Raw genomic sequence first — 27,466 nt, 5'->3', positions numbered from 1 at the left:
TTAAATGAGAAAGTCACAAACATACACATGCACACCAAATCTGCCAAATAAAGTAGTTTATAAATTCCTGTAATTCAAAGAACGGTAACCCTTGAACAGTTCACAAATGGATGTCAGATTACAGAACTGGATATACTGTTGCTATAGCAAACTGCTTATTTAGTGTTCTAAAGCAGCTACCCCACATTATATACTGCAGAGAAGTCTTTATTTCAACCACATTTAACTTTTTACAGGATATAATAATACCCTGCAAATTTCACACAGTGCCTGGAGCACTGCTGACTTTTGTTTGCTTCTCTGAAAACGCACTCAGTCAAAAAGACTGAACTGTGGTTCATGGGCGGGAATTCATCACTTCTTTATTTTAGCAGTTTGAATCCCCCATTAATAGTTTTGCACATTAGCAGCCAATCAAATAGTTTAGATAAGGCTGAGAAGAAATGCTCTGCTATATTCACACAAAAAATAAACTCCAGTAAGAAGAAAATAAGCTTCTGTGCCATCAATCAAAATTAAGGGAATGCAAAATAAATAATAGCAACTGAAGAGAGAAGTATAATATAATGTTGCAATTATATAAATTAAGAAGCTGGAGAGAGAACCATAGGTTTTCTCTTTCTTTCCTTTTATGTTTTAATTTTAATTCCAGTGGAGTTAATACATAGTGTTATATTCATTTCAGGTGTACAATACAGTGATTCAGCACTTCCATATATTACTCAGTGCTCATTTTAAGTGTACTCTTAATTCCTTACACCTAGTTCACCTATCTCCCCCCACCCCGCCACCACCTCCTCTAACCATCTGTTGGAACTGTAAGTTTTAAAGTGAGAAAATAAGTGGAAAGATACCCTCAATATTAGGAAAGCAAAGATATACCATATAAAGGCCAGAGTCTTTAAGTGGAATATACTTAAATAATATGTTAAAAACACTCACTTCTGAATATATACACATTGCAAAAAATCTCTGTGAGGAGGAAATTAGGTAGACAAAGAAACCAGTATGACTCGTTAGTGCCCCAATGGACCTAGCATTGGAGACATCACAAACAGGGATGAAAAGAACAAAGAGCTAGGTATTATAGCGCCAGCTCTGCTGGGTCACTAAAGCCACTAAGTAGAAGTCACTGAACAAAGTGCTTTTTGTTACTCAATAGAATGAGGCACTTATTAAAGTCCTCATTTTTTTTGGACTAGGGAACTGCAGGTAAAAGGAGTGCAAACATCTTCATGCAGGTCTCAGAGCTAGAAAATGGTAACCAAGGTTCAAACTTAGGTTAGCTGTCTTATAGATATAGATATAGATATAGATATAGATATAGATATAGATATAGATATAGATATAGATACAGATATAGATATAGATTTTACATATTTGCATATTTATATATATAGTCTTCTCTTAGTAGGACTGACCTCACTGGACTGGAGAATCTCCCTGCCAGTTATCAAATTGAATGTGTATATGCAAAAGTGATAGAAGAATAGTCACATAACGAAGAACTAGAGAAAGTAACATAAATCTGGAAGAAAATGGTTTGAGTGGCAAATGACCATGTGAGAGAGAATGCTAGAATATGGAAACATTCTTTCTGTAGAACCCCTCATGATTTTCTCTCAGATATGAAGGTACTAAGGTACCATTCAGTCACTTTGAGTTCTGTTTTACAGGTTTACTTAATTCTTAAATGAAGCAGATATCTTAACTGAGACTCCAGAAAACCAGTGAGACAAATCTTGAACTGATTTTTCTGAAAGGATGCAGAGAGATTTCTGAAACAATAGATGTTGGCAACATTCCATAAAGCACTGATGAAGACATGTTTTGTGAGCTATTTGGGGGGCAAATGGGAGAAGAATCCCAGAAGACCACATATCTAAGAACAAAACTTTGCTAAGCCAACCACTGAACTATTCAAATTTTACAAACAACATTTATGAAGATATGAAAGGCATGTACATCAATGGACTTGATACAAAGCTGGGAGGGACAGCTCATTCTCTGGTTAAATAATATCTATAAATTGTTAAATCTAATGAAGGGAAATATAATTGGAATAAAGTCCTGAATTCAGTATTTTTAAAACACCACATAAGTGGGGTGCCTGGGTGGCTCAGTCAGTTGAGCGTCCGACTTCAGATCAGGTCATGATCTCACAGTCCGTGAGTTCAAGCCCCACGTCAGGCTCTGTGCTGACAGTTCAGAGCCTGGAGCCTGCTTCGGATTCTGTGTCTCCCTCTCTCTTCGCCCCTCCCCTGCTCATGCTGTGTCTCTCTCTGTCTCTCAAAAATAAATATATGCTAAAAAATAAAAACACCACATAAGTATAAATTTCCAGTAAAAGTTTTAGGAAATGTATTTAAAGACTTTAGCAGATTCAACACACAACAAGATGATATGAATGCTGAATAAGAGTGAATACAAACTTTTTACACTGAGAGATATCTAGAATACACATTAAGGATAGTAATTGCATTGCTGAGCAGATAATACATGAGGTATTGTGGCCACTTCTCCACAAAACACTTTAAAAGGATGAGAAATCAAACTACCTTCAGATGACAGTATCATGTCAGCGTACAGATTGGTTGATGTCCTGGGTATACTTATTCCAGAGAAGAGAAGACTTTCTTCAAATGTGTAAGTAATTGCCATGGATAAATGGGAGTAAGTTCACCCTGCATTAGGTTGTCATGCAGGTGGAGTTAGGAGACTCGGATTTGAGTTTAATATAGTGAAGAACTTTATAACAGCTAGATGAGTCTCATAATTGGAAAGTATGTCTCATATCATAGGGAATTTCTTGGTACTGAGAGTTCAAGCACTGGATGACTGTGGAAGATCTTCTAAGAGGTGTGTGTACATTAGGCGGGAGATTGGAGGTGAGCTCTCTGGTGCACAGTTGCTCTTCTGGGTGCCCAATGTCTGCTGCCCCACATTGAGCTAATGAAACTTCAATGTTTCTTTAGGTGACCCAACATTCTAAGCCCGCTGTCGGTGTATTTGCTTCTGATGTCAACTCTATTCCTACATTCCAGAGACAGAAGAAAAAAACTCAAGCTAAGCCAAAGAGTGGATTTTATTTTTTTGCCACAATGACTGGTTTGGAGATAGAGGAGACATGATCTAAGTCAGACCAAAAAATATGCTAACAGACTCAATTTAAGGATTTTCTGTTGACCTGTCCAGGACACAGACTACGTCTGTGAGACTAGCGTGATAATATGATTCTGAAGCTGAAAGCAGGGACAGAGATCAATCAGGGTGCAGGAATGGAGCTAACCAGGAGAAAATTTGTTAAAAAATGGATCCTAGTGATGTCATCTGGATTACCATACCCTTGAAGTTTTCACTTATACGATCTAATCTATTTCTTCTTTTCCTAAGGTAGTGTGAGTTGTTTTTCTCTCTTACTGAAAGAATTCCAAGTGATACAACTTCCAACTTTCCTTTCCACTCCATGTGGAAAACTTACTAATTGTACAAAGGAAACAACTTTTTAACACCTAAAAATAAGGGGTAAAACCCATGGTTTAGTTAAGTGGGTATGTGATGTGAGTCTTGCACAGTGGAACCAGAACCATAGCTGAGATAAATAAAAGAAAGGCCAGGAAGCAAGATTTGACAGGAGTCTGGATTTTAAGACTGAGACCCAGGAACAGCTGTTACTGAGGCAGGAGCTACCCACCTCCTGCTGGGACGCATTTAAACTTGAAAGAGCTCTAGCTGTGATGCCTCCCTAACACCAGGACAGACCGCAGGCTCTTAAACGTTTCATTACATCCTTCTGATAATAGGCATTTCTTATTGCAGCTAGAAGAAGCTTCTTAAAGTAGCCATATTGTAGTAAGAGATGGACAGGAAAGAAAATGGAAATCAAATACTGAAAGGGAGTGATGACCACCTTTCAGGAGGTCAAGTGGTTTATTATTAATTATTATTATTATGATTATTATTATTTCAGTTTGGTTGCCATGCTTATTTAGCATGGTTAAATAGAAGAGTAAGGGGTGATCAGGGAAATCAGGTAGAAATGAAGAGTAATACTACTTATAAAAAAGTTGATATGATGATATCAAAGAGCTTTGGGTACTAAGTATTAAGTACGGATTATTAATATGAAGCATGCCTAATAGTTAAAGAATGATCACATCCTAAAAATTAGGGGACACAGAGTGCTTAGTTTTAGAGCAAGTCCTGACCTTAAGGAAACTACAATTTTGTGAACATGAGAACTATCAGGATGAGAAAAATTCCAAGGAAGATTAATACAGGATTTCTCACTACTCTATTCAAACAGCGGTAGCAATAAGAATGCAATTTCCTCCCAATGTTTAATGTCCATTGTCTCTCACCAGTACATCATAAATTTTTCAGGAAGGTGCTGTCTTTTTCTTTTTACAATCCTTGGATATTTAATGAGGGAGAACAAAAACTATGTACTTTGCCTATTTTATATAATGCAGCTTATATATGAAGGATCGCTATGCATGACTGTTCAAAGAACAGAGCCTACAAATCCAAATCTATTTTGCTAAAAAAATAAAGAGTAATCCACTTCTAATTCTCTTCATGAATAATAAAGCAGACAGTGGTTAAAAGCAAAGAAGTACGTTCCAGAAGAGAATTTCCTTGCAACCATGACTGAAAAGGCTGCTAGAGGCCAATGGACACTACAAGAGAGACACAAGGAAAGACAGCTAACAAAATTCTTACACCTGAAAGATAAAGATGAATAAGAAAGAAGAAATAGAGATTTAATAAGTTAAACCAGCACATCTGCTCTGAAGAAGTCTTGCATTTTTAACAACACCCTTTTGTTGGTGCCATTTATCGGGATAAACACACCAGGGCTTTGGCACTGAAGCTGGAATCTATTTGCACATGATACTGGTTATCTAGATGAAAGCTAGATGCCAGGAAAAAGCAGTTCTTGAGTGAGGACTAACATATAAGTCACACAAACTGTTCTTATGTGGCTCTTATTTCAGTGTTGTGTCATCGTCTCCCATCCCAAGCTGGCCTTTACTGATCCCTTCTCCTGTGAAACTGTTCCAGCCTCTGCTGTTTACTTGGAATGAGTATCACATTCAAATGGAGACTTGGACTTTATCCAATTTAGCTTTAGCCAGCTGAAACAGTATCAATGGGAGAAAATGATGCTGTAATTTTCTCCTCTGGTAAAATGTGGCTAGAAATCCATGCAGAAAATGTAGCAATATTCATTAAAACGAAGAATATGCTACAATGAATAGTAATAGTTTGCTTTTAAAAGCACTTGTTAAAATACCATTAGATGTTCAATAATGACTGAGACGATGTAACAAGAGATGTATGAATACGAATATTGAGTTCGATTGTTTTGAACTCTGAAGTGATTCCTTTCTCAGATTCCATTTTCAAGTGTGACAACTGGAGAGGACAATTAAACAATAACCAAACTACCAATGTATTGTGAAATGCTGAATGAGTGCCATCTTTACCTGCACAAAGAAAAATACATACACGTTTGTGTGACAGAGCGGAGTTAGCACCAGCATAAGTATAATCAATATCTCTGAAATTAGAGGGAAAAAAAAAACAACTGAACTATATATGTAGGCTCTCCGTTTTCCAAATGAGACCCTACAGCTATACACTTGAAAGGAGAAGATTCATTACAGTTAATTGTTAGTTTAAGATTCACCTTCATATGCACATTTGTGATAAAATAAATGAATAAATGGATATTCATTATTCAGGAGAGTTAAGATAACCTGCTAGATTTGAGAACAACCTTTTAAAAATGTCATCATGTGAATGTGCTCACAATCCTATAAAACGCAATATTGCAAAGTGGGCAACTGGGCCAACCCTGGAGTCAGATGAAAAGGAAGTGAAGGTTGGTTTTGCCGTTTTCTAACTCAGAGACGTGGGGCAAAACACCTACCTCCTCTTGGTTTCATCTGGAAAATGTGAATGATGGTGATAATAACAGTGCCCAGCTGTTGTAAGGTGATTTAGGTAAACATTTAAAACAGTGACAGACCCACAGGAAACAATACATGTTAGACATTTTTAGTCAAAATCCTTCTAAGTAGATAGTGGAAGGTAGAATAAAAGGTTGGAAAGAGAAACCCAAAGGAAAAGCAGGGGAATTAGTCCTCGTGTTATTCTTAAGTCTTTGGTGCTCATAAAAAGAGAAAATTTGAGTGATAAAGTTAATCTGTATGAAAATATAAAGGTCAAGCTACTATTTCTATACATGTGGTGGCTAAACTGGTTCAACCATAATCTCCAGAAGGTTAATTGTTTTCACTGCTGTGCAGCAGTCTGATGGAAAAGGAGAGTCCAACGGTCTTAAAGTGGTTCTTTACGCAGCATGCACACGGAAATAACAAAGTGTTTTCTTGTAGTCAACTAGTAACTTTTCTTAGTTGATCATTTCTCAGGATGCACTTTCTTTGAAGTCTTGAAACGCCTCAGCAAATGTACTCTCTTAACTGTCTTTTAATATTATCCTCCTTAAGAATGTGAAGGTAAAAAAAAAAAAAAAAAAGAATGTGAAGGTGGCTTCAAGGACAACGGAAGAAAATGGTAAGTAGGCAGAATCAGATTGTCATTGTCTTCTTTCCATCAACTAGTTTGTGAAACTACGTTAATTGTTTTAAAATGCCCAAGACTTCCTCTCCATTACTTATCAGAGTCATGCATTAAAAGGATACATATGGTTTGCTCACAAAAATCAAGTTCACAAAGAACCTTGGTAGTTCTCTTACTATTACCCTAGTTTAACAAAAAGTGATGCATGCTATATTTATTTTCATTTACACCCTGAAGGAACAATATTACTTACTTTCCATCCCAGACATGGTCACCTCTGTGGAAAATCACCAGGTTATTCTTAGGGTCCAGAGCCACCCCAGAGACCTGGCCTGGTAACAGGTATACTCCAGGCCAATCCAGTGATTCTTCGACATGGAAATCTGTAAGATAAATACAGACATTTGGTGTAAAAAGGAAAGCTGTATAACCTCATGAAGATGCACAATGGTTATAAGAAACTCATGCAGTAATGTCACTAGACGCAAAGAAAAAAAAAAGTCAAGCCGTGCTCTAAATAAATAAACCACATGCACATGCCGAGTAGCTTCCTGAGCTATGAAATGAAGTGACTGTGAATTTGTTTGGGGAACGTATGCCCTCTTTTCCTCTTGATAACATGCCTATGAAAACAGCTTACCCGGACGTCCTTATAGAGCAAATCTGAGACTACTTTCTTCTTGACATGATTCTTATTTAAAAATAGTATGTTTGGGAAATAAGACCACATGGATGGCATCATTTTAATACAGAGCTTTTATGTGTGAATCAATAGCAAGCATGGGCAGTAAGCCTGTGTGTGTGTGTGTGTGTGTGTGTGTGTGTGTGTGTGTGATCTGACTCCTGTGTAAATTCTAGATGTTCAATAGACACAAGACCCTATAATAAACCATCGTAATTATATCATACAAGGAATCTATATAAGATACCAATCTCATTTCTCTGAATGTGAGGGTTCCTATAGCAATGGGAATGGAGGGACACTCTCTTTCATGGCTTGTATTTCACTGTTTCCTGACACAAGAGAAGGGAAACATAACAAACTCTGTGACTCTCAAGTTATTCTGATTTCTAATCAGAGTACCTTTATACTTAGAGAATACCTGCATTTATTTGTGTTAGGCCCTTTTATAAACATGCTTATGAATAAAGAGGTATGATGTATGAAGTAGCTGTACTGACTGAGGATATAAAGTTAGGAAGATACTGTGAAATCAACTGTATCAGTTCCATATTTCTTTCCCTCTCGAATACTTCAACAGAGATGCCGAGAGGTAGAAATGCAGCAATTCGAGTCTCGTTTCTCCTTCCCATCCTCTGGAGGATGTGGCAACATGCAGTGAAATCCCTAGAGACAGGCATTAAAGACTGGAGGAAGAAAGGAAAGCACAGGGCTTGTAGGACCAGCTTATGAAAGCTTGAGAGCATGCTGGTGTGAGAATAAACACTTTTAAAGTAATTTTCTCAACTGTACTTAAGGAAATAGTGCTGCTTCATTCAAAGTCTTTTTACCTCTGCACATTTAATTTCTTTCTTTAATAAAAATTAAGAAAACAGCGCAACTGAATGCCTAGGTCAGTTCTGCCTACAACTTCTGCAGAAGCATCTGCAAGTATTCACTAAGTGTATTGTCTATGTAAGGCATTGCTAGATTCTGGGAATAAAACATGGCTTTTGGCCTTGAAGACCTTGTAGAATAAAATGAGAAAAACAGAAACCAAATACTTATGACACACTGTAGTGATGGAACACAGGAGAGGGTCCATAATCCTTCCTGGGGCTTGGCTGGGAGAGGGTAGGGTTAAGGTTAGACCTGGGAGATTTCCCAGAGAAATAAACACTTGTGTATGCACTTAAAGGTAAGTGAAGAGTTCAGTGAGTGCAGAAGCGAGCAGAGAATATTTTGGTCAGAAAGATCAAAAGCGAGGATGTTTACAATTGCAGAATGTTTTTCAAGATCTTTAAATAATCTGGAAAGGATACCTCTCTGTGTCCAGGTGGGGCTAGGGGAGCGAAAGGCGGGATTAACAGACCTGGAGATCTAGTTTAGACTGGAAAATATATTGTATACCATATGACAGAGTATGGATTTAACAACGAATGAATGTCAGTCTGAGCTGTGGTGTCTTGATCTATACGAAGATTAATTTTGAGGCATGCTGCAAGTATATTATTAGTATCAGTAAAGCACAGAGTTTGGAATAATTTACTTTTGAAATATATTAGGGCCCATGAGAATGTCATTCTCACTCACGTGTTTTGATACGCCTTCTTGAGTTGAAGAGAAGGGGGACAGAGTTACAGCTGGCACGCTTACATTTGCAAACAATTCTGGGCACAGCAGTGGATGTGAATGGGGCTGCTCAGATGAATAACATTCATCATCTATCACGTTTGTCATAATAGGAAAAAAGGATGCAAATTGCTGCTACAGGCGACTGGTAGCCACTGAAGGTTTCTAAGCATGGGGTGGCATGATTAAAACTGTGTTTTTGAAAGTGAAATCTGGAAGCAGTGGTATAAGCATGACAATTAGAGATGTCTAGATAGATCAACAGATGGATAAATCATCCCCCAAAGAAAATGTTTTCAATTATTTTAAAGTTCTCAGGTTGTATGTCATTCACTCCCATCTCCGTTACAGCTTGTCCATTTGGTGGTCATTGTTCGATGCTCATTCATCAGCTCCTGAAGAGTCCGGATGGTCTTCAAGGCAACCTTGAACCTCATGATAACACAGATATTTAGCTGCTTTTCATCAGATTCTCAGTGCCCAGAACTACTGCACCCAGATGGAACTTCTTGAGGGCAGGGATCGTGTCGTATTCACTATTTGTTGTAAAGTCTTAACACAGCACCTGGCTGCCTGTTATGGCCTAATAAATACACTAAACAGAATGCTGTGGTCCAGTCTACTTATTTATGTTGTCAACCAGCACTTAAGCACCCTTATAATCTTATATTTCACTTGTACTACCTCTTTTTACTCCCCACACTGCTGAAGACGTTAAGAGACTCAATAAAAATGCTAACTGGCTAATCATTTTTATTAAAGAAAATAAACATATGTTTCCTAGAACATTTCTATTCAGTGGTTCATCCAGCAGGTACTGGAAGCTAGGTGCTCATGAAGGTCCAGAGATACTAATTCTGATAAAAAATAGATGCAGCGTCCAAAATAAACAAACCGGGACACGTGTGAGTTTCATTAACTATTGGAAATACTGCACAATCAACTTTAAACTGGCTATGAATGACCCCAATTACCAATGACCTTAGATTGGTAAGCACTCAAAAGTCTGCTAAAAGCATTGACTGATAGGTTGTTAACAGCTTATTTTGTCACATATGAGAGTCCATTTGGTTGGAAATTTTCAAGAAGGAAAAATAGTGTAAATAGAACATATTATTAAAATGTATAGGTTTGGTGAATTTTCAAAACAGTAAAGGTAATATGTAAGGAAATATATAAGAAGAAATATACACACTGTGAGTACTGAGTCAATGCAAAGGAGAACTACTTTGTGCATGGCAAAATTTTTAGAGAGGTTATACTATTTAAAATTTCATTTAAAAATACCATCACACACTTTTAAGATTACCAACCCAAGACCTCAACATTCTTAGGATCTAGGTCTCCAGGTTAACTAGAAATTGTAAAATAGTTACAGAAAAACTGAGTTCATGTCTCCTCTGTGAACATTAGCTCAGTTAATTGATGTTTTTGCTTCCAGTGTCACCATCATTTTCATTATTAGGTGGTTAAAAGCTGTTCCCTTTAAGATTAGATGATCAAGATTCAAAGCAGTCTTTTAGGACTAGTGGTCTAGGTATATGGATGGAGTCAATAACATGTTTCTCCAATTCCTGCCTGTCACTACATGAGAGTCATAGAATGTCAGAACAGTACTGGGTCATCCCAGGTCGTTTTCTCACTTCACAGGAAAGGAACTGTGGGCTTGGGCCAGACTTTAGTTGTCAATGTCAAGATTGATTATTTTCTAAACCCCAATTAAGAACTATTTCAAATCCTTATTAAAGAAATTACATGATAAAATATATTTGGGTTCTAACTTAAACCTAACTTTTTCAATCATGGAGAAGCTAAAAATTAAGAATTCAGATTTTTCTTAGCTTTCATTTAAGAGGCGATTCAGTATATGACTAATGTTGTAGCCTTTCAGTTTTAATTTGAAAATTAATACAAATTTCTTACGCATGACATTTGGCAAGCCATTCCCAACTCTGTCAGCTGCTCTAAATTCAGATGTCAAATAATAGGATTATTTCGGAGGAATTCTTGCACTCATTATAAAGGTCAATGTGCAGCCTCATATTCTATATATTTAGAAAAAAAGTTAACGACCTTCAGAAAAAAATAAACATTACTATTAAAATTATATCAATAAATCACTAAGAATTAATGAATTATACCTTTCCAGGAAAAAGATTAATGTAGTGATCAATGCTACTTTCATATGAAATTATTAATATGCATTTAAAAGGGCATTCATTTATCTGTGTTACAGAAGAAATGACAGAATTAAGTAAAGTTAAGAAAAAATCTAATTTTAAACCCAGAGCTGTGACTTCAGTGTTACGTAATTAAAAGATTAGTTTTAGTGAAATCACTAGATGACTTCAACGAGAACAAAATGTAATGGCTGCTTTTTCTACACTTGGGAATTCTCATCTAGTGAGGAAAGGTGACTTATTTTGGGCAGAGACTGTTACTCATCAGAAGTGCCGGCCATAATGATAATTAACTGAAAACAGATGAGAAATGTTTATAACCAAGTCAGAAAGAAAACAAGGATTAAATTACAGTGTTTCATTTAATGAGGATGAAGTGAGGAAGAGAATTTAGACATAGGGGCCAAAAGCATTAGCAGAATTTCTTTTCTTTTTAAAATTTAATTGCAAATGAGATCTTCGACTTGGTCAAAATGTTTGGATGCTGACTGAGAAAGTATGATCAAAAGTAATCTACACCAACAGTTACTACAAGTGTAGATGAGATGACGGGATGATTGGGAAAAAAACCTGTCATCATGCTTCCCTCCTGCATGCCTGCCTTCCTCTCTCTCTCTCTCTCTCTCTCTCTCTCTCTCTCTCTCTCATCTATCTATCTATCTATCTATCTATCTATCATTTTATATTATTGTGAGGCAGAATAACAAAGTGATTAAAACCAAGACTTGAGCAAATCTTGGTTCCTTCAGCTATGGCACTTTAGGCACATGACTTAACCTTTCTGTGCCTGTTTCTTCCTCTCTAAAAGGGTTTATAAATAGGGTTGTTATGGGGATTAAATAAGTTAATGCACCTAAAACACTTAGCCTGGCTCACAGTGAGGGCTATGTATATGTTTGTCTTTATTAGTCTCCTTCCCTCCAGGGATGAAATTTAGGCCAACTGAATGCCTTATTTTACCTGGTAATTCTATAAGATGTGAACCTAGAGGTAAGCATATGACTGAAATATAGACTCTGAGTTGATTAAGAGTCTGTGAATACTTTGATAAGCATCACACACATGCAGATATTATTTTCTGTTCACAGGTATATAATATATGCTGAGCCAGGCTTCCATATGCTAGCAAATAGCATTCCAATCAAATCTGCCACTGAGAATATAGTTTTAGATTTATTTTTCAGTGAGTGTGGTTTCCAGAAGGCCACTAGAATAAAGACTAGGATTTTGTTCCTATCCTACGAATATTGTCTCAATATAAATATCAAATTAACGGTAAAAAAACAAATGACGTTAGGTGTAAAAAAGAGTGTATTTGCTTCTCAGTTTACCTAGTCGAATATTTCCACACTGTACATCATGTATCACAGGAAGACGTCAAGGCAGGTCAATGTAAGTGATCAGAGATTTGAGAGCCACACACTGCCATTACGACAGAACACTGCCAAGTCATTTTCTGAATTTATCAAATTAGAGTGCCAAATTTTACAGCTTTCCTACACTTTCCAAGAAAATTCTCTCATGGGTGCTGCTTAAGTTATAGTAATTAACATTTACTCCTATTGCTTTGGTGTTTAAAATTTTGAAATCCTAATCCGACATGATGTTAACGGTGGCAATTATAATCATATGTATTGTTAATGTATTACAACATTTATTTAATACTTTGTGTGTGCCAGAAACTGTTCAAAGCCTTTCCATGCATTACCTGGCATACATAGAAGTATTATTTGACCCTCACTAAAACCCTATGAGGACTGTACTGTTATCATCCTCATTTTTACAGATGAGAAAACTAAAACCCAGAGAATTTCTTTTCTAATTTTTCCTACGGACCACATAATAAGTGGTGTAGTTAGGATTCAAAGCCAGGAAGTCAGGCTCCAGAGTCTGAAGTGATCCACAGCATACAACCTGCGTGGCATGGTTTTCAGATTTTATTTTGGCCAAATGCAGAACTGTTCTGGGGTGAGCTGAATCGTGTGCGCGCAGTGCATGCATGTGTGTGTTGTCTGCATGCATGTGTGTACGTTGTGTGGAGACTGCAGCTATAGCTTCCTATGTGAGGCACGTCCTTTCCAACAATAGTTGCAAAACCTCTGTGCTAGTCTAGCTGCACCTGTCCGGGAAATTTCCCTGTTTCTAATGTTGTTCTCACAACGGTTGGGACAAGAGTTTTCAGGACAGACTCACCACAGGTCATGAAGACAAGACTTAGAAAGAGGTGCTATTTGTGCTCTTAGAGACACGCTGAAGACACAATACTTAACCATCTTGTTCTCGGGAATGCTAAAGGCTTCATAGCAAAGATGGAAAATGTCATTCTGGTTGTGCTCTTCATGCAGCTGTGTCCAATGATGCTCATCCCATTATGAGGTGGGGATTCAAGTTTAAAGGCAGCTAGCTGCCAAGGTATGGAACTAAGCGGAATTCAGACAAATCTAAAAGTCCACAAAATGGTGTTTTTGAAACCATGAGGTAGTTCTGGGCCTACCACACACAGTCACATCCAGATTTTTGAGCCGATCCAATAATTTCACCTGTGACCTTTCAAATCAGCTGGATGGGATACATTACTGTATTGTAGTTCCAAAGTATGGTCCAGTCAATGAAATCCAAAGTGCTGTGGCATAAAATGCTCCTGTATTGGATTGTGCTAGTGCCATGAACTGTGGACATTAGAACAGAGTCCTGAGTGGAAGCCTCCAGCTTGTCAGCAGTGATGGCCCAGAGCTCCAGGGAGGCATATCTGAACTGGGCGAACAAGTTAGCTCAGTGTTTTGAGCAAGACTGTAATGAAGTGTAAAGAACTAGGAAGTGTGCATTCTAGTTTTAAATTCAGTTATAAAGTCCAAGTTTTAAATTCACACTCTGTGACCTCACTGAAATGGGTTAACTTCTCTAGGCTTCAGTTTCTTCATTTAAAAATTAAAATAGGTCTCAAAGGCATCTGAAATGAGTAGGAGCTATAACTTTAAGCAACACCATAGCCTCGCATTTTTGTTTGAGTAATAATCTCATATGAAAAACTACCTTCTTCTTTGAAGGTAATATAATTCCTTACAGCAAATTAGGCATTTAGGGAGACAGTTCCTCCTGACTATTATAGGGTCCCCTTCTCAGCTTTGTCTGAAGTAAAGAAGAGGCTATGAGAATAACAATGGGAGATTATCCATCAAATTTATCCCCCTTGCTCATACCCTGGGAAATATACATGAATTAGACTACTAATGTATTTTATCAGGGTGTTACATGCTAATAATGCCTACTTTCTTTTTTTGCAAATGGAAGTTTCCTGAGGATAGGGCATTCTCTGGCTTACACAAAGGAATGAAACATTTTCAATTAAGGTTAGGTTTTATATTGTGCTGTAAACAGTGACAGAAGGGTGAAAAGAAAAAGACTTTCAGAAATAGCTTACCTAAATATGAATTTTGCTATTTTACATTTAACGTTTAAAAGGTTTTTGAATCAGAGTAGTGAAATAACACTAAAATAAATCATTGCAGAAAGGAAACACAGGCACATTTTCTTTCTATAATGAGGATTTGTGCTGTATGTTTCTATGACTCATCATTTTATTTAATTCAGTGACGTTTACCCACATATTTTAAATGAAAGGAAATTTCCTGACCCAGATCCTGCAGCAACATTTTACTCCTGGACACTGCCATTTTGAACACCCTATAAGGTATGAGATCTGGCAAGTAAATGTATTTGGGGTATTTTAACTATTTCTTTCTTAGAAAAGCTAACTAGGTTTTAGGAATACAATGCCTTAAGTCAAACTATGATTTTTACATGCATACTTATGATACCTATAGGTAAATTATAAGAACCACAATGTTATTTCAAATCCAAGGTAACAAAGAGAAGTCATGGGATAAAATATATTGCAACGCTAACATTTCGCACTTGAATAGAATTGTACTCTTGCCAAAGAAGCCCTTCTGCCTTTTATATTTTCATGTCGTATAGGTTGCCATCTGCTGTCCTTAATACAGAGGTTCAGAAAGACACTCAAGTCTGTCTATGAAATGGATAGGGACGTGATAAACTGCAGATTTTCCAGGCACCACCCTTGGAAATGTCAATTCAGTTGTTCTTAGGTAGTATTCAGGAGTCTAGATTTTTCACAAGCACCTTAGGTGAGGTGATTCTAATGCAGTGGAGTCTAGGAAACCCTCTTGAGAAATAGTTTCATTAGATAAATTTAGGAGTTAGAGCAGGGCTGACTCTGTTTAAGTATGAAGATGTAAAAAACTGGGTCCCAGAACACCCCGTAGAAAGTATTAGACCAGACCCAATGGACAGTGCTTGAAACTTCTGTGTGAGCAAAAGGCACCACATGCTAACTTTTTTTCAATTACAAATAAAAATCAGCTGGGTGTTGAATAATTTATGGCTTACTGCAAAGCTGTATTTGAAAACACCAAGCTGGCAGCCTGAGCCATTCCAGCCCACGCATGGACAGCTGCCATGCACCCATATCTGTTACTTTTTTGGAGATTATCTCCACATGCTGTATTATCTGGCTTTCCACATTAGCAAGTAACATGAAACACAATCAATATGAAAGAGGCCACAATACAATTAAAGACAAAGATGAGGCATCCATAGCTTGCTGGTACAGAAACCTGAAGGGAATAAGGTATTGTCCTCTAATTATGGAAGCCATAACCAGAGGAATCCTGGTTAGAAATAAAGATAAATCTGATAGTTTCTGAGTTGCTGGAGGTCCCCTCAGGAAAGAAAAAAAAAAAAAAACTAAACTAAATTTTCAATTAAGATAGTAATTGATAATGGAACTTAAGAAATCAAAATCATAAAAATGGTTATATTTTACAAGTCAATTGGAAAAGAATGCCGAGAAATAGGAGATTCCTTTGAGAGGACCTTAATTACCTTAAAAGAAGGTAGCATATAAGCATTTCATACACTGAGACTTTACAGATCAGGTGTTGAATTTTCAGTTTCTTTGCATTGAGCAAAATAGAGAATACTGATTTGGTAAGAATTTGTTATGCTGAATTTCACATGCCACTCTCCGAACACGATCTAGATATTTTTGGTCCCGGTAATTCTGGCTCATCAACTGAACAGAAGCTGAATTTATGAAGTATTGGACCAAAACAAAAATAAAACCTCAAACAAAGGTGGTATCTGATAACCCAAATCATAGTAATGTTTTTTTCTGATGAGTTTTTTTTTATCGATAAGTATTTTCACCCATTCATTTTTATTCCCTTCAGATTTTGCTAATGTGGATTGTAGCATTTCATAGTTTGTTCTTTAAAAGAAGCCCTAAACGCACCTCCTGTGTGTTCGGGTTCCCAGGTGCCTTCACCAGGTAGGGGCTGCTGTAATGACAAAACTCTGCTTTCTGCTGGCCTCAAAGTAGACTCTAGTCTGTGGAATTTGTGAATTCTGTCTCTGACAAGAATAGCATTGCCCCTCTCCTCGTGCTCTGCACTCTCTCTGGCATCAGATCGACCAAGATCCTTCTTTTGGACTACATTTGCAATCTCAGCTACCAGGTCTGACTCTGATTCTGCCTTTTCTGTAGGATTATATTTATGCACATGAACAACATCTTCCCTTTCTCCTAGCAGCTTGGAAAGTAGTGAATAGAAATCACCTGTGGAAAAAAGAGAAGAGAGAAGGGGTGGAGGGTTGATAAGATTGCAAAATTTACAAAATTTTGTGCCTTAAAAATACCATCGCCTGATTCATCATAATAAGTGAGAGAAGGTTGCTCTCAGATGTTTAAGCATCAGGGGAAAAAGGATGATTTTCCAGAACAATGAAAAAAATAATAGGCTTCACATTTCATTTTATATACCACCTATGTCGTTCTATTATCTCAGGAGCCAATAACACCAGATAACCTCTATTTGCATATTAGTGGAAACAAAACGATGTGCATGTGATTGCATGGCATGTTTCAGTAAATGGTTTTCACAGTAGAGTCGGGTTGATTTGGAAGTTACAGTTCATCAGATTTCTAAAAATATGATCAACAGCTACATCAGAAAAGAGCTACCTTCAAGGAAAACCCTTTGAAGTTGTCTTTAAAAGCCTATTAAAGTATAATGCACAAGAAATTAAAGGTATATTTTTTCAGCATATGCTATAAAACACAAGAAACATAACAGATATGCATTTCTTTAGCAAGCAAAACACCCATGTTTTGTTATTATTATTTTGTTAGCAGTGCTCCTGTGTGTAGCTCCAGTTGTTCATTTTAGACAAGAAATGAACAAGTTCCAGAAAAATAATTTTGTGAAAAAAGAATACCTCAAATCAGTTTCAAACAAAAAAGATTTTAACAAACTAATATCATTGGAATGGTTCATCACGATGTATTTCATGCCCTTCTGTACTAAAAAGTAAACTTGGATGTGATCATCCGATATCACGAAGACAATATTATTTATAAAACATTATGAGAGATATAAAATATGACTATGGAAAGTTCACAAAGCATTTTAATCCTTATCATTTACATCTATGGCTTTAAATCCATTTACATCAACTATGTGAATCGGAAACATGTCTACGTTCTTGATAGAAACAAATCTGCTCTTCTAAGCCAAACCCCAAGGTTGAACAAACACTCAGTTCTTTTCCCTCACCCTATTCTAAGGGCTGCTAATGAAATTAGTTATGACCGTGGAGTCTTACTGCTTAAGTTTTAATTACATTTACAGCATGATCAGTTAACATTTACAAAATCTTTTTTATGACCAGTAGTAAATGAAAATGATAACCGGTTTTGCTATGATGCATTCCACTAAAGAATATATTATTAAAAAATTGGTGCAAGGGGACACGAAGTCTTTCCAAAATGATGCTAAGAGATCCTGTCATGTTTACAAATAGTCTTGGCTTAATGACTCAAAGCTTTCAATTCTTTCCCATGAAAGCGGCTTATCCCAGGTGAAATCTTCAATCAAAAAATAATTACCAAGTAATAGGGCCAATCTCAGTAAAATGAACAAAGCAAATTACAACTCAACCAAATCTGTTAGGCCACAGTGGCATTTTGCCTCACAGGGAAGAAACTAATTCATTACTGTTAAATTCACCTGCCCTCACACTAAATACAAATAGTTTAATGTGCTGTTGTGCAATGAAACATTTACATGGAAAATAAAACACAAGATTATTTCAGGAATGAGTAAAAACCAGAATTTTAAAACTTGAATCCATGTCATTAGTCTAATATTGATGGAGGAACACAGACTTGCAACTATGCATGGTTCTTCAGGTTTGTCAGTAAAAATCTAAAAGCTGTGATAAAATATCAAATGCACAGCACTCCAGTTCCTTTGAAATTATCATTTACAGTTATCATTGGGTGAGGAAAGTAAACCTTTAGCAATGTATTAGGCTTCGCTGCATACATATTGCACTGGCCTTATGAAAATGAAATTTAGGGCTGCATCTCATTTATAGAGATGACATGTGAGAGAGAGAGAGAGAGAGAGACCACTAGATGGCTATCTCTTACACTCTTACGCACAAACTAGAGAGTTTTTCTTTCGCTTCTGGGGTAGTGGAAATATGGAATCCTCAGATGTTAAATATTTTTCTGTGCCAGGTATATCTAACCTTGAGTGCAGTGGATGGAGTAGAAAATTAATGGAGCAAGTTGTGGGGTCTCTACCCCAATCTCATTTCTCAATATTCCTTTCTTTCTCCTCAGTTTATGTTACACACATATTGGACTTCCCTTCCTTCAATGTCACTCTACAATGTTGTTTCTTCTTCCTGGGACAATTGCTCCCCAGTAACCAACTAGCTCCTAAGCCTTCAGATCCTACTGAGGTGTTACTTATATCCAAGAAGCCTTCCTTGACTATCAAATTAGGGGTCTTAGCTATGTGCACATATGGCCCACAGGTCTTTCACTGTATTGTTACTGCCCGGTGTCTGGGGTGTACTGCACACTCTTATTTGAATCCAACCCTGACGCTTAGTAGCTATTTTGTGCCTTAACATTATATAGACAATGACCACTACCTTTAAGAATTCTTTGGTGGATTTAAAGAAGTTAATGTACAAGGCCCAGTTCAGTGTATATCATAAAGGAGGTATCACTAAATTGTAGCTAATTACCAGCAAAAAAGACATAAATTCCAGTTGTAACATGCACATGCATCTGTTTCCATCTATTGTTTACCTAAACTTAAAAAAAAATCAGTTCTTATCTCATATACAGGTATTGGGATTTTCCTAACAGAAAAAAAAAAAAAAAAAGGTCTCTTTAACTTTACAGCCCTATATTTTCTCAAGTCACTATGGCTGTTGTAGTGATTTGCCTCCTCGCTTCGCCAAAGTAAATTGTACTTGCGCTTTCTCTCTTTTTTTCTTAAGTCTATTTTTGGAGAAAGAACTATCCCTACTCCAATGTTCTGGATGCCAGCCCTCTCACTACCCTCTGGAGCCTTTCCTATTTGCTTTCTTTTCTTTTCCTAATTCAGCTTCTTTGCCAAAGACTTGACTCAGGATAAAAGCACACTCAGTCTGCATTTATCTTGAGTGGGCCATGGAAGCAAGGGAGACCCTCCTCTGACACAGTCTATCTTTCAGACCTTTCTGCCTTCTCTTTTCCTTTTACAAGTTCCAACATGGCCTAACAGTGCTTTCTGTGATAATGGAAATACCCTGTTCCTGTGCTGCCCAACATGACGCCACTAGACACGTGGGGCTACTGAGAACTTGTAATGTGGCTAATATGACTGAGGAGTTTAGTTTTTAATTTTACTTTTAATTAATTTATACCCAAATTTAAATAACCACATGTGGCTAGCTAGCATCTACCATATTGGACCGTGCAAGGCTACTTCATCCTTGCTCACAACATCCTCTCTCCTTCCGAAGCCAAAGGCATCTGATTCCCCTTCTTCATTCATCCCTGTATGACTTCCACATGAGTTGCTCAAGAGCTCTTAGTTGCCATAGCCATCTTAACCTATCAGCGGCATGTAGCACTGCTGAAAGTCCCTTCAGAAACTCTCTGCTTCTAACATTGTTCTTTCTAGATCTCCTCTACCTGTCACCTTTGCTTTCTCATATTCCTCTGCCCAACATATGAAAATGTTGTTTTCTGAGGTCTGTCCCTGGCATCCTTTCTCTCCGCTGGCTAAGGCCTCTTCCTGCTGAGAAATATCAGCCATTCACAAGGCTTAAGTTGCTGCCTCCAGACAAATGACCCTCATATCTGGAGCTCTCCTAATACCAAATTGATTTATAAAACCACCCTGTGGAAATTTCCACCTAGATGTCTGTTTCATAGGAATTTTGAACTCAACCTGTCCTAAACTGAGCTCTTAATCTCCTCCCCATACTTTATCTTTTTATAGTATCTGTCTTGATGATGAAGCATGTTTTGGGTCCATCAATCCAGAAAACTGGATTCATCCCTCTCTCACCAGTGAATCAACTGATTCATCAATGCTGATGTGTCAACATCATTTTTTCCCTCCCTACCACCAGAACTCATTTGGGATTCTTATCATCTGATTGGCGTGCTTAAAGACTCTTCCCCTCCTTCCTCAGAATGGATTTTCATCCCTGCCTTCAACGTCAAAATCTGTCTGTAATGGCATTAAAGCTGTTCTACCTCTGTGGAACTGACTTCTGATTCATGGTAGCCTGCTTCCCTGGACACTCCTTGCTTATGCCCCACCTTTTTCTCGGCTCTGTCAATCTATATACTTCTCAGGGGTATTCTCTAATTTTATTCTGGCTCCCACTGCTAAGATGACCATATAATTTCTTTCCCAAACTGGGACATATTTGAGAAGAAAAAGGGTAATGGTAAAATTTATACTAGGTATAAAATGGGACAATTCTGGAAAAACTGGGATGTACAGTTACCCTACCTATTGTTGACACAGATAAGAGGATAAACAAGTCCTTTATAAACTGCACATGACAACAGTAATAGCTAAAATTTTTTGTGAGCTTTGCATTACCTAGTTGCTTTGCTGAGTTGCTGTATATGATTTAACACATTTCATCTCTACAAAATACTTACTGTCTTCAGTTGAGATGAGGAAATCAACGGTACAGTACAAACCTGCACATCTGGTAGGAAGTTGAACTGGGATTTGAAGGAGCAACCTGTATTAAGGGCACACCTTCTAACTGATGACTACACTGGATTCAGGTTCCACCTTTTTTTTTTCCCTATAGTGGCTAATAAACTCCTGTGAATTTACCTCAGACCTATCAATCTTACTATATTTGTTTTTCTATTTAAATGAACTGTCTTCTGAGCTTTGTGCCGGGTGTGCTCTTTAACTGAACAAGTTTCTTTTTGTCCTTTGCTGGCCTGCCTTCTCCATATCATAACATAAGATGCTTGTAAACTAGTTAATACCTCCATACCATAGTGATTTGACAAAGCTGGCCTAAAGAATAATGACCGGCTACCTTTGGTTTGAAAAAGTAGGAGGGTTTTCTGTTCTCTTCAATAGTTTTCACTTCCCACTTCTAATATACCTTATGTGTAGTATGATCAAACTCTATAAGATTTTCTTAAAAAAATGGTACATTTAAACTATCTGAGGGGACAAGTGGCAAGGGATAAATGTAATTTTTTATGGAAACATTAAAAATCTCTCATTTCTTACACACTGTCATATTTCCAGTGATTAGTACTATTCCTATCACAGCAGCTACCCAGTAAATTATTATGGGATGAATAGTAATTGTTAAAAATGTCACCCTTTGCCTCTGCATCAGTAGAAATAAAAATATTTCTTTGATGATTTTAGGCTGCAGTGAGTCCATTTATTTTTTTTCTCACTCAAACTTTGATTCTTATAGAATGCACAAATGTTCTAGTTCTTTTATGTAATTTGGCTGAGTGGGTCTGGATTTGGAAAACATAACTGTGCTAGCAGCTAATGTGCCAGGAAAAAGTACACAGCATAGTAGAAGAAAATCTAAAACACTACCAATTAAACTCCCAATGTGTTAAGTTGTATGCTTGCATTAACTACTTCATGACTCAGTGGGCCTTTTTTCTTTAGTAGGGACCATTCACATTCCCTGCCATCAACATGAAAACTTTTCTGGCTTACCTTCAGGAATATAGTGAGATCAAAATGAAATAGAAACATACATTGAAAAATTGCCCCATGAGTTTTTTTTTTAAATAATATGCTTTAAAATTATTGGAAAAAAAATAAGTATCTCTACTTTTAGACAGTGTAAAAAATATTTAAGAATATATTTTTTTAAAGTTTATTTATTTATTTCTGAGAAAGAATCCCAAGCAGGCTCCAAAGTGCTGTCGGCACAAAGCCCAACATGGGACTTGATCTCTTGACGTGAGATCATGACGTGAGTGGAAACCGAGAGTCAGCCACTTAACCAACTGAGCCACCCAGGCGCTCCTAGACAGCGAAAAATCTTAATTGTGGAGGCATTTAAAAAAATAATCAGAAACATTGTGGTAATCTTCAGACTATGAAGTCCTATTTCCCATACATACCACTAGTCCTTTATTACCCAAACCAAACAACTCTCATTATTGCTCTGTCATTTCTATGGTACATGGAAAGTAAATAGGATGTTCATCAGCGTTTAACCCCTGACAAAATATGCCAAGTAACTAAGCTAGTGAGATTGCAATGTGCAACGTAACTGATTAATGACAGAGATATGAGGAATGGAGAAATAAAAGCATTTCTTTTCAGATTTTAATATTTTTGGTTTGTAACTCAGTCATAGTTGATTTTCCTTTCTGGTTAGTTGATTTGGTTTATTAAGCACTTACTTAACACTAACATTTATCCCACTAGCCTTAGAGAAATAAAGCATGATCATGATGACCAGCTCAAGGATCTCAAAAGAAGCGAACTTTATTATTTTTTCCTCCTACTGAATTGAACAATCAGAAATGAGCTTCTCCCTGCACCTTTTCCTAAGAAAATGAGACAAATATAAAAAAGGAGAAGTTAGCAGATGATGGCTTTTGCAACTACCATGCACACAGATCTATATCAGAAAGCACAACTGTGTGATAAATGATCATTCTCATCTGCCTATTCTGCTATTAGGAAACCAATTCAAACAGCATCCACTCAGCTTCCCAGAGCCTTGGGGGGTATTTAGAATTGCGTTTGATAGATGAGTTCAATATGTAAAGACTTGTGAGCTGCTCATAAATCATAACAAACCGATAAATTTTTAGCGAATGGGAATACAAACAAGAATTGTAACTTCTTTCAAACAGCAAAGTGGCACTGAGGGCGCTTAGAATTAGCCAAGAAGATGCTACTAAAACCATTTGGACTTTATTAGGGGATGAATGAAGTATTCTATTTTGAATAAAGCAAAGAAATACAAATTGTGTGATTAAGCCCGGACTTTGCTCCACTCCTCTATAAATGGTTTACCAACTGTCACTTTAACAAGCTTTTGCAGTAGACTATTGTCTTTTAAACTTGAAACCTTGTTCCCTTGATTCTGCTTATTTGATAAAACATGCCAATGGTAATTCATTTTTGTTAGCATAAAACCAGGGTGAAATTATTCTGTTTCACAGAAGGTGTCTGAAGACCTTTAACTATCTGGGGTCATGGAGTGTTTTCCCTCTACAAATTGTATTTTTGTCATATTCTCCCTGCCTTGGGAATATAGTCACTCATGCTGACCTTTGAGTAGAAAGATTGATTATATGAGGGCACAAAGACTACAATGAGAAGAGTTTGGAGAAAACTGAGTAAAACATGTTAAAAGGCCCTTTCTGCAGCAAAAGCAATGCTGTCTAGAGCATAATGTATAATAACAAGGACAACTGGCATTGTAGATTTTGACTTTCAATTCTGCCATGATTTTTTTTTAAGACATCAAATCTTCACAATACAACTAACACTGAATTTCAATGTTCAGAATTTCATTGCAGAATGCAGAATTCAATGCAGAATTTCAATACTGCACCTTATACTTTGAATTATAAAGGAGAGAAACACTCAAAATCAGCACTCCTAATAGTAGTTGCATTGATGCTTGCTTGAAGCTGGTAAGCTTCCTTGTTTCAGCCCAAGCTCCTCACCCAAACAATGTTGAAAGAAAGCTCAGGTTGTACCACAGGTATAGCGAACGTACATGAGAAGTCATACGCATAAGAAATATAGAGAAATTACAAAACACACTTTACTCTCCTAAAAGTGCCAACCATAAGATATAAGTAAAGGATATGTTCATGTGTCTGCTCTGGGAAACCTCAACACCACCCTTTCATTCTGAAGTCTCCTGGGATTCATTTTCTCCGCTCAGAATCAATGTCTAATTGAGTCGTACTGTTTAGCTGACTGTACTTATTACAGATATAGGTGATTCCTCACTTACAGTGTTTTCAAAGGATAGTAACATTTCAGTTCATTTTGAATACCTATTAGTGTTTTTTCTGCTTGGAGGCAGACATAATCAACTCATTAACAGATTAGCTCACCTACAGGCAAACAGGCTATTTTCAAAGCAGTATAGGTAGGAATATACACATATTATGCAGGCATTAAAAATCATGCTTGCCAGTAATTTCTGTAGTTGGAAGAAATATTCAAGATATAATATTTTAAAAAAAGGATACAAAACTGTGCATATATGATCTAAACATTATTAAAATAATGTATATATAATATATATTTCACACAAAGATGTCCATATACATCCATATTTCTGGGGATAATGGATGATTTTTATTTGATTCTTTATACTTTTCCTTAAATTCCATATCTTTTTAAATGAATATTATTTAACAACTCAGTCAAATAAACATTATGTTTTAACCGCCCCCACCGCCCTCCCACAGACTTAATTAAAGCTTCACTAAAATGTGTCTCATTGTTGTACGATCCAGGACAACCTGATAGGTAAAGCTGTCATACAATGAGGCTCTTCTGATGTCTTCATAATTACATCTTTTGAGATAAGGTCTGAGATATATTTGCCTTACACCAAATTTTGTTCTACAGGAAGCAAATATATACAAGGATACTGCAGAAGGTAAGCATGTTTGTAAGCATAGGCTGGGCAGTACTACATAGATTCATAGATCTGAGCCATCTCTTTCAAACTCTAGTAAAATTTCCAATCAAGGTTAATATCCTGACAAAAAATAATAGCTAGCAATTTCAGTGATTCGAATTTCAAAAACACCCCATTTCTATTCCTTTTGGAGAAACAGAGTATCAGATAAATAATGTGACAGAGCTACATTTTTTTTCAGCCTATAGCATATGAATACTTTTCGCTCTCTCTTTTTTTACTACCTTAATAAAAGTCATCCCTTCTTTCCAATGGAGCATTTATTATATATCTTGACCTTTATCTTCCTGTATGCTTTCCAATGTATTAAGATAGGAAGTAAAAATAATATTGTTTGTATTCTCCAGGAAGAACTATCTCTATTATTTAGCTACTGATGGGTATAGAACTTGCCTTTCTGACATTTGGGGTCTTTTCTTTCCTGCTCCACAAGTGTTCTATTTCCACTGGGGATCTGACATCCTCTGTGTAACCAACATAGATGCTGTCTGTTAACTTGTGGCTAGCACAACTGAAATGATTCATGGCTTTTATTTATTAGGGATTTAAAATATTAAAAGAATCAGTACAACCTGGAGGAGTACCTGAACACAAATTGTTTTGTCCAGAGCACCAAAATAAGGCAGGAGGTTGAGTTGGAGGGTTTACTTTAAAATCAGCAGATGTGGCATAATTTATCTGAATAATTAGAGCCCTGATCAATCTATCAACTCAGGGAATGAATACAAATACACATTTTGTGCAAATCAACATCTTTCAGAAGAATGGGGTACTTACTCTCTTAGTAATGAGTAGATTTGCCACGTGTAGTGCAAGGAGACAGATTGACCTCATTAGCGAATCAACTGGACTATGTGTATAAATATGCATTTGGCATACCTTTATATTCTCTAAGTTACAGGCTGGTGGTCCCCAAAGGCCCGTAGAATAATATATAGGCTACAATGGACATTGAATGGTTTTTGGTTAGGTATCTGTCTTCAAATAACCTGGGAGGTGACATTTTGATGGACCCACTAATGTCAACATGTGAATGCCATAGACCATTTTCGGTAGTATGAAAATTCAGTCAGAAGAATATTTTTTCTTCTCAAGTGAAATAACTTTACAGCACTTTTATTCGTAAGTAGAATAAAGCACTAACTATAAGAAAATATTTTTTTCTGTGTCCGTGGAATTCTTCTCTGGAATCAGTAAGTCTTTGGATATATTTAAACTTCTTAATATTATATGTATGCTATCAGATATGAAAGGGTAAATGACTGGCAAAACATGAGTGTTTTAAAGAATTTGGTTTTTAGGCATAAGTGATAGACCCGTCCTAAATCTTATTTGAAAAGAACAGGTTAAACTTGACATTTAAGGTTCTTCACCTAGTGAAACTTCTGGGTTTCTAACCTTTCAGAAGTTTCAGTGTCTCCCTTGATTAACTCAACAAACTTGAAAAGGAAAACACAGCCCAGCCTAAGTTTTCATAGAAACTTACCTTTTTATTAGACACATCTACTAAATGATGGTCTCATTCCATACTGTATCACGTATGTTACTATTTGGAAGAGTATGCTAAGATGACTCAAGTTATTTCAAAGACATATATTTCAAACAGTGTGTTCAATATCAAAATTGAAATGATTCATTTTAAGTCTGATCAAATTTCAGTACAATTATGGCAAACACTATTACTACTACTACCATATTTAGGTTATAATTACTAACTTCCTTACAATTATACACAAAGGATTGATAAATTTAGCTAATTTAAATCATACTCAATAGTATGAGCCATTTAGTATAACATCATCTCCCTTTTTTTGACTCAACAGAAAAGTACCAACAACTTTGAGCTAAAGTTCTATTTTATTTTTCCCAAAGGCCATTTTGTTGGAATGAGATGCTATGGAACATACTCTATATAACTGAAAAACATTTCTATTACGGTTTACCTTATTTCCCTTTCAGAGTGCATGTTTCCCTTTAAAAAGTCTGTATTCTTTAATTTTGCAAATACTCTTAATGCAAGAGTGTTATCTTTGTCCTAGACCTCCTAGGATACATTGTGAAGAATTCCAATTGTGGTTTACAATATCCAAAGAGTGAGAAATTTCTGTCTGTTGCCAATAGAAAATATCTATTTCCTGTACACTTTATGTTGTCCTAAGAAGTATGTTTGCATTAACATTAATTTTTAAAAATATATCCTTCCTATCTAGGCCAAAAAGACTTGATAACATACTCCAACACCTAACACAAAGTATCATCTTTGAAACAACTAGTAAGAAAAAATTGAGGAAAATATTTTTCAGTGCCAAGATACGCAGTGTATGACATGCAAGGA

The 27,466-nt window shown here is 36.6% G+C and overlaps 2 protein-coding genes across 23 annotated transcripts in view; one reads left to right on the top strand and one right to left on the bottom strand.

The window, feature by feature from the left end:
* The window catches only part of GIN1 (gypsy retrotransposon integrase 1), a 79,381-nt gene extending 69,895 nt beyond the window's left edge, over positions 1–9,486 (top strand). For 6 of the 7 annotated variants that reach the window (XR_006583508.1, XR_006583499.1, XR_006583504.1 and 3 more), the window contains one exon: positions 9,233–9,486. The gene's annotated coding sequence lies outside the window, so the exon portion shown is untranslated. Of the gene's footprint in view, positions 1–1,676; positions 2,083–9,232 lie in introns of those variants that run through there. The other variant, XR_006583503.1, reaches the window with a different exon arrangement.
* The window catches only part of PAM (peptidylglycine alpha-amidating monooxygenase), a 286,468-nt gene that overhangs the window by 36,979 nt on the left and 222,023 nt on the right, over positions 1–27,466 (bottom strand). For 11 of the 16 annotated variants that reach the window (XM_023258791.2, XM_045034321.1, XM_023258812.2 and 8 more), the window contains 2 exons: positions 16,376–16,699; positions 6,842–6,971 (listed from right to left, as the gene is read on the bottom strand). In XM_023258791.2, the coding sequence (XP_023114559.1) occupies positions 6,842–6,971; positions 16,376–16,699 (454 nt within the window). The remainder of the gene's footprint in view (positions 1–6,841; positions 6,972–16,375; positions 16,700–27,466) is intronic. The other 5 variants (XM_023258823.2, XM_023258824.2, XM_023258830.2 and 2 more) reach the window with 1 other exon arrangement.

The sequence above is a fragment of the Felis catus genome, chromosome A1 (assembly GCF_018350175.1).
Source record: "Felis catus isolate Fca126 chromosome A1, F.catus_Fca126_mat1.0, whole genome shotgun sequence".
NCBI classification, from domain to species: domain Eukaryota; kingdom Metazoa; phylum Chordata; class Mammalia; order Carnivora; family Felidae; genus Felis; species Felis catus.
The sequence above is the reverse complement of the archived record's forward strand: the minus strand, read 5'-3'. Positions and strand labels throughout refer to the sequence as shown.